At 36.4% G+C, this 16321-nt stretch overlaps 1 protein-coding gene across 2 annotated transcripts in view; it reads left to right on the forward strand.

Annotated features, from left to right (window-relative positions):
• The window catches only part of PCDH15 (protocadherin related 15), a 681342-nt gene that overhangs the window by 467599 nt on the left and 197422 nt on the right, over positions 1-16321 (forward strand). For both annotated transcript variants that reach the window (XM_059662693.1, XM_059662692.1), the window contains exons 16-17: positions 7128-7207; positions 13476-13569. In XM_059662693.1, coding sequence (XP_059518676.1) covers positions 7128-7207; positions 13476-13569 — 174 coding nt within the window. The remainder of the gene's footprint in view (positions 1-7127; positions 7208-13475; positions 13570-16321) is intronic.

The following is a 16321-nucleotide window of genomic DNA, read 5'->3' on the forward strand; positions in this document are numbered from 1 at the left end:
GCTGAGAGACTGGGGCACATAAGGAGGGAAGATGGGCAGTTAGGTAGTATCTGCCTAACAAAGCTTCTAGGGCAGTCTTCCCTAAATGAGTGAGTTCATGCTGCTGGAGGACTATCTTATGGGCTAACTGTTCTGGGACATAGACCCTATGATCTGGAAGTATCCACCAGCCTTCCTTCATTCTCTTGCCCCCTAGCTTCCATTAGGGTAACAACAGAATGAGGTACTCTTACATTTAAGTTTTGTCCCAGGGTTAGCTTATCCGCTTCTTTGACTAATAATACCATGGCTGCAAGGGCCCTGAGACACGGGGGCCACCCAGAGGCAACTGGGTCAATCTGCTTGGAGAGATAGGCTACTGGTCTTTGCCAGGATCCAAACTCCTGGGTTAGAACTCCTAGGGCTACCCCGCTGTTCTCGTGAGCAAAAAGATTAAAGTCTCATGTCACTTCTGGTAGCCCTAGTGCTGGGGCCTCAGTAAGTTTTGCCTTTATGGTGATGATGGCTTTCTCTTGCTTGGCACCCCATTCAATGGGTGCCTTCTCTTCTCCTCTTAAAGCTCATAGAGAGGCTTAGCCAGGTCTGAAAAACCTGGGATCCAAATTCGAAAGAACCCTGCTGCTCCTAGGAATTTCTGAATCTGCCGCCGGGTGCTAGGGACTGGGATGGCGCATACTGCCTGCTTTCTTTTCAGTCCCTAGCCTTCATTTCCTTTGGGTGATACGGAAGCCTAGAACTTGGACTTCTTTCTGATAGATTTGTGCCTTTTTCTTGGACACCTAGTAACCTGTTTTAGTAAGAGTCTCAGAAGGGCTCACGTTCCTTCGCCAGCACTAAGTTTGCATGGAGCTAGCCAGTAGGAGGTTGTCTACATATTGAAGTAGAACACATCCCAAGTCCTGTCCTGGGAACTTAGACAGATCAGATGCTAGTGCTCCACTAAAGAGAGTAGGGGGTTCTTGGATCCTTGTGGCAGTCTGGTCCAGGTGAACTGCTCCTTGGCCCCCGTAGTTGGGGTTCCCACTCAAAGGCAAACAGGGGTATCTTTTTTCTCTCAACATTAGAACTAATTGAGGAGAGATACACATGGAGTATGTAAGAGGAAGACCAAATCAAATCCTATATAATAAAGAGCTAATGTGCTAATGGTCGTGACATCCTCACGCCATAACGACCAATCAGCAGGAGGCTGCGTGCGTGGTGAGGCACGTGCACAGGGACATGACACTGTGTCCCCCGCCAGCGGGACTTGATAGGGGTGGGGCTGGCCAGGGCTGGGTCTTTCCCAATGGGGGTGGGGCCAGCTGGGTCTGGTTCTCTTCCCTTTTAATGTGCATGAATTTCATACACTGGGCCACTAATTTAAATATAATTAATTAAAACACAAGACAAACCTGGTTCACTGTTTTTCCTTCTTACAGTGAATTTACCTTCTTGGTTGTAGGAAGTGCAAAGGCAGGCCCTAAGTATAAGTACTAAGGCATATCAGTAGCAAAAATGGACAATAGGTTTGCCACATGGAGCATGCATGCTAGTAGGAGGAGGAGAATTATACCTGAATATATCAGTGAGTTATACAGAATTTGAAGATGATGGATTCTATGTGGAAAACATGCAGGAAGGAAAATGGAGAGCATAGGTAGGAATTGCAATTTGATCAGTGACAGTTTCACTGGGCTGACATTAGCAAAGAGTTGAAGAAGGTGAGAGGATGAGCCATGTGGGTATCTGGGGAAGAGTCTATCAGGTGCAAGTACAGTGCCCTGAGGTTCAGGCCTGCCTAGTGTATTTGAGGGAGAATAAAAAATACTCGTGCAGTAAAGAAAGAAAGGAGGAAAATCATAGAAATCATATCAGTAATGGAGGTGTGAAGATAACTTCTCTAAGTGAAATTAAGTACTAATGGAAGAATTTGAGTAGAGCAGTAAAAGAGTTAAAACTTAAGAGACAATAGGGTGGTGAAGGCTGGGGTCAGGACCAGGGGCAGGCTAGAAGGTATTAATAGGAGGACATAATGTAATATTTTCAACAATAAAGTTTTAAATAAATACATATCATTCCCAGCCCTAAAAAAAAAGAATCATTATGAATTCTTTTGAAAAAGTCTGTAGTGGAGATATATGAAAAATTATGGGAATTAGTTATGGAGCTATTTTAGTAGACAAGACAAAGCCTAGAGTGATATTCTGGAGATGGTGAGAAGTGGTTTCAATCTTGTTATATTTTTACTAGAGGCCCGATGCATGAAATTTGTGCAGAGTAGACCTTGGGAGCTGTGGCTGCCTAGATCCCTCCTTCACAGCCAGCAGCTGCCTCAATTCTACAGCTGCAGCCCAGCTTTGTCCTGGAAGGATGTCCAGAAGGACATCTGGTCTAATTAGCATATTACGCTTTTATTATTATAAATAGGTAGAAACTAAGGATTTGTTGATGATGGGATATGGGGAAGAAGATAGACGTTGAAAATGCCTAGTAAAATATAGCCTGAGTGACTGGAAGGATTGAATTTCCATTAACCTGAATGAAAAGGTTGAAGGAGGAGGAAGTCAATTTTTTAAATATTTAATTGGAAATATCTTTTAACATCTAATAAAGGCTGTCAAGTAGACATTTGGGTATGAGTTGAGGAAGCAGTATGGGCTAGAAATATGCATTTGCAGTTTTGAGCATTTAAGTCATGTTTAAATCTTTGAGATTTGATGACAAATTCTTAAGCAAATGAATGTGGAAGATAATCAAAGATTGATTGTAAGGTGCTGAGGAGATAGAAGAACCAGGAATGAAGACCCAGGAGTACATATATCCTAAAAGCTAAGGAAAGCTTTTGGAAAATTGCTTCCATTTTCTGAGTTAAACAGAAATTAGGGTCACTAGCTGAGGATAAAGATGGGGTAGGATAAATTGGAATCCTGAGGAGAAAGTGTTAAATAACCACATAGGGAAGAGGGAGAAGGAATAAAGTAGCAACAGGAATCATAACAGAGGAATGGAATTTAAGGATTTAGGGTATTCTCATGCATTACAGTGCCATTCTAGATTAGCTGCATTTCCAAGTTTCAGCACTGTTATACTTGCATGTTATTTTTCATAATACTTGACATATTTTATAAAATTAAATAAACTGACATTTTTCCATAAATAAACTGATTTCAAAAAGGAAATTTTATGTCAGAATCATAAATGACAAAAACAATACTACTTGCCATAAAACATACACAGTAATTAATATTAAAATATATTATTAAACATTAACATTTTGTTAAAGGGCCAACAACTTATTACCAGGGATACCCATCCACACTTTGGGAAACTCTGCTATACTGAACTTCAGTACTTACTCTCAGGTAGTTTAATAACATAAATCAGAACCTGTTTGCCTAAGTGAGAAGAGAAAAGATTATCTAAACCTATTGATTTTGATCTATGTTAGAATCCCTAAGGGCAGGTACTTTGTCTTAATGTCCTGTGAAATATGCAGAATCATTCTGTGTATAGAGTGCACTCTACCTAGTGGTATTTGATGGCTGCATTTGTCTTTAACATGAGCAGAATATTAGATTAGTGAAGATTTGTTACTTGAGCAAAATTCCTACTTAACAGTGTCTAAACACACTGCTTAATACTTTTATGTCCGAATTGGTGGTTCTGAAAAATGGGTGGCTTCAATTTAGATGCAGTGATTAATTTGGTGGAGCAGGCTAGAAAGAATAGTTGCTTTGATCTTTAAAGATAGTTTTTGTCCTTCAAGCAAAAAGAAAGGGAAAACCAGCTTTGTCTTAATTTATCATGTTGCTAAACATGTGTCAGCACACCAATGACTAAATTCCATTACTGCTAGCTATTCAAAGTGAGCCTCATTCAATCATGACCTCGGGTTGTTTATCTGAGGCTAAATACAACAGGAGCTCCTTGCTACTGCTGCTCAATTCACTGGGCATGTTCCTACCCCATGGCCTTTTCACTTGCCAGGCCCTCTGCCTAGAAAGCCCTTCCCCATGAGTCTTGCTCTCTCACCTTTTATAAGTGTTTACTACATTTTCCTGATAGTCTATAAGTAAGTGAAAATCCGTACTCTGTCCTCCCTATCTGTCCTTCCTGAATCATTTTATATTTTAATAACACTTATTTGGATCTGAAACTATAAACTTTAATTAATTGCTTTTTTCTTTCTCCAAGTTTCAATATAAACTGCACAAAGGAAGAATTTTTTTTTCTTCTGTTGTTCACTGGTTTCTGTGGTTCTGGTGTTTAAAACAGTAAAGATGTTCAATAAATGTTTATTGAATTAATGAGTGGAAACTATCGGTGTTATTGTTATTATCTTCCTTTTGTAGGTAGGCATCGATCCTGAGAGGAGATAGAATGGCCAGGACTGGAACCAGGTGGCTGGCTCCAGAGCCTACCCAGTAGAATGTAGGGAAGATGAGTGCTCCCATTCTTCTCTCAGACCTTTAGTGAAGGGCTCAGATTTGACCTGACTGATGAAAATAAAAATATAGGAATGTTTTTGTACTAAGGATAAGTGATTCTTTAAAAATTAAAGTTACTATTACCTCTAAATTTAAAAAATATGTATTTTCCAATTAAGTAAACTATAAAGAACTCTAATTGGAATGGTGTTGGAAAAGTAATATAATTGAAATACTGTGTATTTTGCATTCACCTATTAGGTTATTATGAGACTTAAATGAGAAAAGGCATGCAAATATAGTTTCTAATTTTAACTTGAAGATTCACTATTCAATAACATATATAAATTTCTGTCGATCATTTAGAGAAGGCTGGCTAGAATCGTAATTAAAATTTTTTTAACAATTTTACAAATGTGTTTTAGGACACATATATGCACATGATCAAATCTTAATACTTTAAGAATCCTTGCTTCTGCTGAGTTCTCCAATTACTTGTTTTCTGTGTTATTTTTCCCTTTAGATATTGGCAAGTAGATATATGTGGTATTTATACTAGAACTAACACTTGTAATGGATAGATTTAAGAACTCTGAGCCAGATGACATCATTTCCCCTTGTTTAGTTGACTGAGAGATTATGAATCTTCTCTAATTACTACACCATTTGCCACAGATCCTGAAATAACAACAAAGAATTTCCTAAGAGGATAAAAGAAAGAAAACAATCAAATGAGGATTTCCTTCTAAATCCTGGGTCTTCAAAGCTTCCAATATGGGCATAACCTGACATGAGAATCAAGTAGGAAAATTATTGGCTCCCACAATCCTTAAAAGCCTGACATTTAAACCATCAAATAAAACTAAAGAAATACTTTAAAGTATCTCAGGGGTGGAAGTAATTAATTTAGAAGAGGAAAAATTAAGAATCCTCTAAGAATTATTCTCTATTATCAATTTAGTAACATAACAAAATAAGGATGTATATACATAAAATGACACCACAACCAAAGTGACCTCATCCCACAAAAGGAATAAATATTAGAGTAGACCTATTAAGAAAGAATCAACCTTAATCTGGACTTAAAAGTATTTGCGCAAAGCTATCATGCTTCAGAATCTATTTCTTCTGGCATTTATGAAAACACAAAACAATAAATTGTCTCTCTCAAAAAAACCCACATACCAATGAGCAAACAAACAAGAATGACAGTATTGATAGCAATTTGACAGGTAAAAATGACTGAAAGAGAAAAACAGAAAAATTTAATGTGAGCTTTTTAATGATAAAACGCAGTCTCCAGATATGGCATAAATAATCTAGCAAAGCTTCTCTCATAGAACCTGGCTCCTTCTAAATATTATCTGTTCTTATTCAGTTGTTTCAAGACTCAGGTTGTGGTAGTCTGGGAGAGACTTCTGTCCATCCATTCATTGTGGTAGCTGATAGAGTTGTTTATGACCAGAGCTATATAATAATGCATGGCAAAGCCATCTGATCTACCAGTGGAAACAGCGCCCGCTGTTCTGGACATGGGAGTTCACAAGCGTCTGCTGGGCCAGTAACCTGTAAATAAAATTATTTTAGCCATTTCTCAGATACATCCTCTCTCCTGGGTCATACTTAGGTAGATCCTTCTTATATCCCTTTTATATCATCTACTAGAGGCCCGATGCATGAAATTCGTGCAAGGGATTCGCCCTCACAGCCCCAGCTGCCTCAGCCAGCCCTCACAGCCCTGGTTTCATCTGGAAGGTTGTCCAGAAGGTCGTCTGGACAGTTGTTCAGCTGTTCGGTCTAATTAGCATATTATCTCTTTATTACATAGGATATTTATATTGTTTTTACTCATCTCTTCTGTAATGGGTATAAGGACTCATTGGAAAAGGAAATTATTGAATGCTTTACATTTTTTTTTAAATTTTTTATCCCTCCCCCACCCATCTGGAATGCTTTACATTTTAGATCAAATTCCCTTCTCCAGCACTACAGAGTAGAGTGTGTGTCTTTATTTTAGGGTAAGAGAAACCCAGAACTCAAAGTCAGAAGCTATAGGTTTTAATCTTCTCTGACTGGAGTGACAGGAGGAGGGGGGAGGCAGGATAATATTTATTGGAAACTTAGAATGTGGCAGATGCCAGCCTGTGTGCCTTGGCATAGATTGTTTCAGTTAAACCTTCTAATATCTGTTAACTTTTATATTATTATGCATTTCATTTTGTCAGTGAAGAAATTGAGAAATAATCACACAATAAGTGGAGCCTGGTTTTAAATTCAAGCTGTCTGGCTCTATTATGCTTTCCTGACTTGATATATTCTGATTAGAAAAAAGAAAAAAAGTGTATTAAATAATCTCTGTACATGTAAACATTTATGTAGAGTTTAATACATTCCTTTAAATTATAGACTCGGGCAAAATTAAATACATAAACCTTAGGAAAATTTCTACTGTGTTTCCCCACCAGGTAAGATTATATATGAGTTTAGAACTTATTTTTCTTATTCACAATTGTGACTTTCAGATAATATAAAATGACAGAAATTCTGGAATCATATATGAAATTTTTTTATTTTATATCTTGCCATTAGCTCATTTTTAATATTTATGCTATTAGTCATGGGTATTCTGTGCTGTTAGTTTCAAGTTTCTATATTACACTGTACTGAATAGGAGCCATATCAATTAGTTGTTAATTGAATTATGTTTTCTCTCTGAAGGCAACTGATCGAGAGGGAGACCCAATAACATATGCCATTGAGAATGGAGATCCTCAGCGAGTTTTCAATCTTTCAGAAACGTAAGTTGAAAGTGATTTCTGAATTTATTTTTTTTCTTTTTTAAATCTTAAACAATGTACTAGTAGTAAGAGAACAGACTTCTAATTAAAGGCTTTCAGCAGTTTGTAGTTTACTTTAGATTTTTCTATGGATATTAAGAAGAGGCTGGGGAGGGAGTGGCAATTCTGAATCCAGAAATTTTACCCAGGAGACTATTTATTTTAAACATTTTCACTAGGTAAAATCCATTGAGGTGAAAACATTTTATTTGCAGGAATAACTTGGCATTAATTACATCCCTCTAACGTTGTCAGCTACTCATAACAATGACATTTCTATAAAGAGTAAATTGTTCATTCAAAGGGAATTTTGTAAAACAAAGTACTTTAAATTCAAAAAAATTTAAGGTACCAGCAAAGTCCATCATTCAATTTGTGGATAATGTACGTATATTCTAAAAATATTAACGCAAAAATATTGCTTGTCTGTATGTTCCTTTGGGGTCTATATAAGTGTCATTCTACTCACCTCTCTGAACATATCAAAGATAATGTTAACTAAAACCATTGAGAAAACTGGTAGCAGGCATTAAGAAAGGATTGAGGTTTGTGGAGAGATCATTCGCTTTCTTCTGTAATAGCAAAGTAGCTATTCTGTTGTCACATGTGACTGGTTGTTCAAGAGCTGTACTTTGCTGTCTGTCTGGTGTTTTCTTTGTGGTCGTGAGTGATTTTACACCCTGAAAGAATGGAAACCTAAACTTATCCCATGATTATAAAATGAACAATTTGACAAGGGCCACACATTGCTTCAGTCTCAGAGACACTGGTACATGATGTCAAACCAAGAAAACATATGTGGTCACTTAGTCTTGTGAGGAATAGTTGCAATTTCACATTGAATAGGATGTTACAACCATGAGCCAATATGCCCAGAAACTGGATTTTCCAGACTTCAGATTTTACAGGTAAAAAAACTTCCATTTAAAAATGGAAAGACTTAACTATTTTGAATTTTGCCCTATAAGTACATACAACTCAAAAATTAGCTATAACTTAAAATCATCATTAAATAAAGAAAAAAGTCTATAGAGGCACTTTAACAGTAATCAAGCCGATGTGGTACTGATTTAAGAATAGATGTACCAGTATAAATTATTAAGGATGAAGCTTAAGGGTCCAGAAATAACTCCTAACATTTATGGCCAATTGATTTCCAGAAACAAAGGTCCCAGGCAATCCAATCAGGGAAGAATGATCTTCTCAACTAATGAAACTGGCACAGCATGCAAAAGAATTAAGTTGAATCTGTACCTCAGACTATTCACAAAAATTAACTCAAAGTGGATAGACCTAAATATAAGAGATAAAATTATATAATTCTTAGAAGAAAATACAGAAGTAAATCTATATGGCTTGGACTAGGCAATGCTTTCTTAGATATGCCACAAAAGCACAGGTGATTAATGAGAAGACTGATAAATTGGACTTCATCAAAATTTGAAAAGAAAAAAAAAGTGCTTCAAAGTATGCCATCAAGAAAGCAAAAGCCCACAGGTTGAGAGAAATTATTTTCAAATAATGTGCATGATAGGGACATATATCAAGAATATATTAAAAACAATTAAAACTCAAAAATAAACAGAATTAATCCAAATAAAAACAGACAAGAACTTGAATAAACACTTCTCCAAAGAAGATATATCAATGACCAATAAACAGATGAATATGCTTCTAATCACTAGTCATTAGGGAAATGTAAATTAAAATCACGAGATACCACTTCACACCCACTTAGAATGGCTATAATGAAAAGTAAAGGAAATAACAAATAAGGGTGAGGATGTGGAGCTGTCAGAATCTTCACACTGTTTCTGGTGGAATGTAAAATGTGCACTCTGCAAAACAATTTGTCAGTTCTCTAAATGGTAAACAGAGTGACCATATAACCCAGCAATTTCACTCATATCTACTCAAGAGAAATGAAAACATTCATTCACATAAAAAGTTGCACAAACAATGTTCATGACAGAATTAGAATTATTTACAATCGCAAAATATGGAAACAACCCAAATGACTGTCTACAGATGGACGGTTTCACAAGATGTATATCCACACCATGTAATATTATTTGTTAATAAAGGAGAATTAAGCCCTGAAACATGCTGCAGCATAGATGAAATTTAAGAACTTTATGCTCATCGAAAGAAAACATTCACAAGACCACATATGATTTCGTTAGTATGAAATGTCCAGAAGAGGCAAATCTATAGAGACAAAAAGTAGACGAATATTTGCCTGAAGCTAGGAATCGGGGAGAGAGGGGAGTGACTGCTAATGGATACAGTGATGAAGATGTTTTAAAATTGATTGTGGTGATGGTTTAGCAACTCTGCAAATACACTAAAATATATTGAATACCATACTTTAGGTGAATTCTATGATATGTGAATTTTACATTAATTAAACTATTTAAAAGAGAGACAACCGTGAATATTTCACCTACCCTGGTAAGCAGGAAGCCCAGATCTTTCTTTCTTACACACTCTCTCTTAAAAATTTATATTTCTGTGTTTTTCCTTTGATGCTGAAGGATTTTACAGCTGCTGGTTGTGAAATCTGATGAGCCATCCATTTTATAAAAGAAATTCTCCACTTGTTCTGGTACCCTGGAAACCATTTCTCTACTATTTCTCATTTCTGCTTTTGAAATCAGAGACACCTAGGTGGGGTCACAGAAGTTCTTTAAGGTGTGGAAGATGTCAATACAGCATCCTCTACGACTAAACTGACCACAATTCTTAATGCTACAGCTCTTAGGTCAATTCAGTCATCTCCTTAAATACAAACTGATTCTAGGAAGTGATAGGGAATAGAACATTCCCCCCTTTCCCTTTTTAGTTCTTCTGGCTGGTCTAAGAATTGAATTGCCATGAGACAAATGAGAATATAACCAAATTTAAATTTAATTATGTATGTACATATAGAGATTCTGTAAGAATATAGGGCCTGATGACCTGTTAGGCAGTTGAGATTTGTATGCCACCTTAAGCAATGGGGAAGAGGGTGGGGATAGTTGTTTGGGACTTTAAGTGGTGGAAGGTAGTTCACATGGAAATGGGAAGGCAAATGTTTAGTAAACAAATATAAACTCTAACCTAATAATAGGGCACAAGGAGGACTTTGAGCAAATGGACCTTGCTAGGTTCCTGTGTCTATCACACACTAATTCATATTAAACTATAGTTACTTGTGATGGTATCTCCCTTCCTGGAGCAGGTCCTCTATCTAATTCTTTGAGGAGGCTAGAAGGAAGGTCAAAGTTTCTTCCTAAGTCATTTGTTTCTAAAAAATAAACAGCTTAAAATAATTAATACTCAACAAGGCATATTTTGGGGCAACCAACTTTGCTCCCCTTCAACAGTGAGTAGAGGACAGATCCCTGTGATAGTTGCATACTTCATTTCCCCTTTGGCAGTTCATGCCTTTGATGTCATATTTACACATCCGTTGTCAAATCCAGAATCATTAAGATTCTCCCCTATGTTTTTGTCTAAGTGTTTTGTGGTTTGAGTACTTATATTTAGATTATTGTTTCATTTTTACTTAATTTTCACATATGGTGTAAAATAGTGCAGTTTCATAGTTTTACAGTTTCCCATTGCCTCAGCACCATTTTCCCAATTGAATGATCTTGGCATCTTTGTTGAAAACCAATTGATCACAGATGCATGGGTTTATTTCTGGACAATTCTATTCTATTCCCTAGGATACATGAGCTGTTTCAAATGCCCTTATTTCCCATGAAACCCTTTACCCCCTGGCTTATGGAGTCTTTCTATGCCTCAACTGTATCTTTTGCCTCAGGTGGTGTCAGGCTACTCCTTTACTTATATAATGTTTTCCAAAAATTTCCCCTGCTTTTCTGCCTTGAGTGAGTTCTGAGTTAGACAAAACAAAGAAAGCCGTATTATATCTTAGGACAGCCTCCACATTAGTTGGATAGACAAACACAATCCTTTGGGAACTAGGATAGCTCTGCTCCCTCCAGAAACAGGGACCAGAGTGTCATAGTAGGAATGGTGACTGCCATCTTCAGGACTACTCTAGGACAGGGCGTTGAGACAAGGACAAGTGTAAATGCCACAAAGCTTTCCCATCATTTTTAAGTTGCCTTTTTCTTGACTCTGCCTTTATGAGGTCGCTGTCCACCTTTGACTGTTCTCCAGAGTTCTATCAAAGTTGGCTTCTGACCCTTTCTGCTTCATTTTTTCAATGCTTTTGTGGAGAGATCATCTATCTCTTAGAGCTTAACCATTTTCACCGACATCCCTCTTCAATACATTTTCAATCCTGTAAATTTTAAGTGGCACCATTATTGATGTTTCAGCGGTGATTCTTACATATATTTTATTTATATATATACATATATATATATACACACACAAGATTTACTGAATCTAATAAATGTAGCCCATGTATCCTGTTCTACAACTTTGATCTAACTGGTAGAAAGACTATACAGACCATGCTGGTCTGCCTCTCCCATGTCAGAGACCCCGTGGCACTCCAGAATGGAAGTCAAGCCAATTTTGGAGCAAACCAGATGCAGCGTCATTCAACATTCCTACCAGTCATTTGATTACAACAAAGCCTTGACACATCATGCCTTACATGGGAAGGATAGCAATTCCAGGGGAACACTGTCATTGTGGAGGAGATGTCTAGCCTTCCGTTCCAGAAAATACAGCAGAACAGCATGGTGCAGGACCATCAGCCGACACCAGATAGCTGCATCATCAGCATGGTTGTGGGCCAGCTTGTGGCTGATGAAGACCATCATGTGTTCCACCAGATGTTCCTATTAAAGAACATCTGTAATGCTTGGGTTTGCACCAAAGACATGTTCAGGCTTGCCCTGCACCACTTCATTGATCACCTCCCAGCCAGGCACTCATTGTGTTTCCTCTTCCCCATACTATTCACACTCCTCCCTATACTCCAAACATCACACGAAAGAGCAGAGCCATGGTGGGACTGGCCCCAGTGCGCTGTGTGCATGATGCTTCGATGCTAGTCTACTTCCATCTGACATGAGAAACTTGTGTTGTTCCAGCACATGCTTTAGAAAGACTTGAGTAATGTAAAAGGTTGTCTTTTTTTTTTAACCCACTGACAAGTTGCTCTAGTTGCCCAAAGTAGTAAAGGAGAAAGCAGCTGCGTCACTGCCCAGATAATGATTTGTTCAGATCTCTCAGTGGCTCATAATACAATGAAACCACAAAAATTCTCTTAAAAAAAAAAAAAAAGACTCTTCCCTACTAGTTGTTTATGGACTTCATGAAAGGATGCTTTTGTAAACACCTAAATAGTCTTTCAGCAATGAATACCAAAAGACACTAGCTATTCCTTCTTTCTCTTCAAAATAGCCTGCCACTGCCTACTACCATGGGAAGCAGGCACATGTTGTCTTAAACAGAGAACTATCTCCATGATATTCACCAACCCATGAAAAAATTGCTATTTATGTATAACATGGCTCTACATGGAAATATTATATAAATTTCTAGTGGTTTTTCTGGTTCATTGTGTAAGAAAGAGTATAGAGAGCCTTGGTCGTTAAACTGAGGGGGAAATGAAAAACAATGTCTCAGTTTTCTTTATTTTATTATACTGCGGCTAGGTTTTCAGATTTCCTATTTCTTTAATTACTTGCAAATAAGTCTCAGAAGCAATAAATGTCGTACTTTTCTCTGAATGTCATTTTAGAATGAGATTATCTGAACCATGTGAGGTGTGGAAAGTTGATCCAAACCTGACTGTCATGAACTACTCTAATAATTGGTTTACAGTTATTTCAATAAAACATTTAAAAATGTACAAGAGGCAGAGGCAGTGTTTTCATAACCATACCATATGTTCAGAGCATTTATTAAATCTATATCAACAACAGTAACAGAGACTCTGATTTTGATTCATTGGTGTTGACTTTCTATACCCCACTACCATATGTGGTGTTAATTGCTTGAATTCCACTATCACAGTAAAAGTAGCTGCATTAAAATTATGTTATTTGGTTTGGTAATTTTTCATTCTTGCTAAGGAACTCGACAACCTTAAAAGACTTATGATTTTCAGCATGAATCTTAGAATCATACATCTTATATACTTAAGATGTGTTTGATGAAGGGGAAACACATAGCAGAAGTAGTTCAGAATAACGGGGAGACTCCCCTGTGGTAACATTCCTCTCTGTCTTACCTGTTTGTTTGTTTTCTCTGTCACTAGAACTGGGATTCTAACCTTAGGGAAAGCCCTGGACAGGGAGAGCACCGATCGCTACATTCTAATCGTCACTGCACACGATGGCAGGCCAGATGGGGTGAGTACTCTCCCTGGAAAAGGGTTTAAAAATAGTATTAAAGAAACCGAGAGAACCTTGTAGTTTTACACTTTAAAAAATGTATCACTCTCGTGAATTCATGAATGAATTCCTCTCTCTCTCTCTCTCTCTCTCTCTCTCTCTCTCTCTCTCTCTCTCTCTCTCTCTTCTCTCTTTCTCTCTCGCAACTATTATAATTATTCACAGGGCTCTTTTCTCCAGTTAGCTCCTTTGCTAATAAATGAACCTATACTCTTAATCTGTTATGGTGTTAAACAACTTTTGACCTGACAGAATAGATACTTGTGTTTGACATTCTTACCCAATTTCTGGGGAACATGAAATCTAACATAGTCTGGGAAGTATTCAGTTATGTCCATCAGCAACAGAGCACTCTGGGAATTTTACTATGTTGGAACCTGTTTCCTTTAATCTCACTTTGTGGGGTGGAGAAGTGTTAAAAGGGAATTTGTGGATACATGCCTTGAAGCACTTAGGAAAACAAATTGATTCCACAGTGGATTTGTAAGCAGCACTCAGAATCTGTACTAATCCTTGATGATTGAAGTGGTTTAAAGGGACCCTTAAATCTAGAGAAGATAAATTTTATTTTCTCTGCGCTCAAATTAGTTTTAAGAATAAGTAGTTGAGTCATTCTGAATTGTTTTAAGAGAATTCAACTGTATTCTTTAAACAATGCCAGGCACAGCCACCACTATTCTGATTTTTAAGCATGGTAACATTTCAGTTTTTGGCAACATATCATTAGACTATTTTTTCACCATTTCTATTCCATAGCTTTTTGTCTTTGGGGGTCCTTTTGGCGGGTAGGGAAAGTGTTTGTGTGTGTGTATGTGTGTGTGTTTCTTTTTAAAAATATATATATTTTATTTATTTCAGAGAGGAAGGGAGAGGGAGAGAAAGATAGAAACATCAATGATGAGAGACAATCATTGATCGGCTGCCTCCTGCAGTCCCCACACTGGGGATCAAGCTCACAACCCAGACATGTGCCCTGAACAGGAATCGAACTGTGACCTCCTAGTTCATAGGTCGATGCTCAACTGCTGAGCAACACTAGCCAGCTGTGTGTGTTTCTTTTATCAAGTGCATCTAGACTCACCCAGCACTGTCCTCTGGGAATAATTTCAAACTCTATAGGTATATAGGCAAGAATTATCCAATTCAAATGGTAAAAAAATCTATCATTTTCTTGAAATGTCTTATTTGATCAATATGATAAATTGTTTGGGACCATATAATGATCTTCTCACACTTACTTGAGGCTGATAGCTGAGAGAATTTCACCGTGATAAAAACATATCAAATTTACACCTGGAATGTGTTATCACCTTAGTTAAAAATCAGAAAAATAGATAGAGATAATTAATTAAATTTGGTTATTATAATTTGCCATTTATAAGCTATTTGTCATTTTTCAAACATTAGATAAACAGCTAATATAGAAAATAAAATTTACAGAACAGTTTTAGTAAATAGTGGGGTCAATAGAAGATACTTAAATATTAGATGTGAAGAAAAGTGAAATCTAAGAATTATTTATATTTATGCAATACCCTTGATTAACATAGTGTGCCTGTGATAAACATGTATAACAAAGTCAGTGAGAAACTTGAGAAGAAAATAATTGAAGAACTTGACTTATGGTGAAAGTTTAATGGGTAACTTGGCTAGGAAATAACAGAGGGAAAAATTCTAAAGAGGAGGAGGAATTATTTATTCAGCATAGAATAAGGGGTATAATTAGAGTGAAGTAAAATTAATAAGGAGCATACAGGTCAACCATTAGGACAGGAAAAAAAGATTATAATACCAGCTTTGAGATATTAGCTTGGACTTTTAAGCCTGATCTTAAAAGTAAAATTTCTTAGACAAAAGAACAGCTTAAAAATGGTGTATTAGAATATCAGGCTTAGTCTCAATGTACTAATTTTGGTTTTGTCCACATAAAAAAACTAAAAGTAAGTTCTGGATTAAAATTAGTACTTTAGTTCCTTCTAGAACATTTTTTTCCAGTTAGTTGTGTATTTCAGTTCCCCTTGGCTAGGTTAGTTAGCATTTCTAGTTCCTAATTTTTAGATTCTTATAATCATTAAGGTCTCATTCACTTTTAAAATTCTGATTCTTTTAAGCAAGTTTATTTATTTTCAAAAGTTTATAGTGAGAGAGTATCAATAGAGAAAGAAACATTTTGATTTCAAACAAAAACTTATTCAGTAAATTTTATTATTCATATCATTTTATGCATGGATTTACATGTGGGCACATACAGTGGGTTCCTAAAGAAAAAAGTGATTACAGAATGATAATATTCTCACATTGTCATAACATTTTTTCTTATCTAAACATTTAAACATATCCTTTGCAAAATTATAGTGAAATGAACCCATTAACCTTAAAAATCATGGGTCTCAAGAAAGATATGAGCACAGACACCAGATGGAGGACTGTTCTTAAATCAAAATGATTGCTAGCAATATGTGTGAAACAAATTGTAAAGATATAATTTGAAATGTTATGAGAAACCCCATCCCTTACCAACCCCCAAAAGAGTTTAGGGAAGAAGAGAGCTAATATTCAGTTGGTCATTGCCAATTTTCTGTAGACAATGTTGAAGAAATTTTATATGACATTCCTATATTTTTTCACTTTTTCCAAAATTTAGTTTGTCAATAATAGTTTTAAAAATCTATACATGTTAATTAAATATCTCATGTAATACATACCTGTA

The sequence above is a fragment of the Myotis daubentonii genome, chromosome 13 (genome assembly GCF_963259705.1).
Source record: "Myotis daubentonii chromosome 13, mMyoDau2.1, whole genome shotgun sequence".
Classification (NCBI taxonomy): domain Eukaryota; kingdom Metazoa; phylum Chordata; class Mammalia; order Chiroptera; family Vespertilionidae; genus Myotis; species Myotis daubentonii.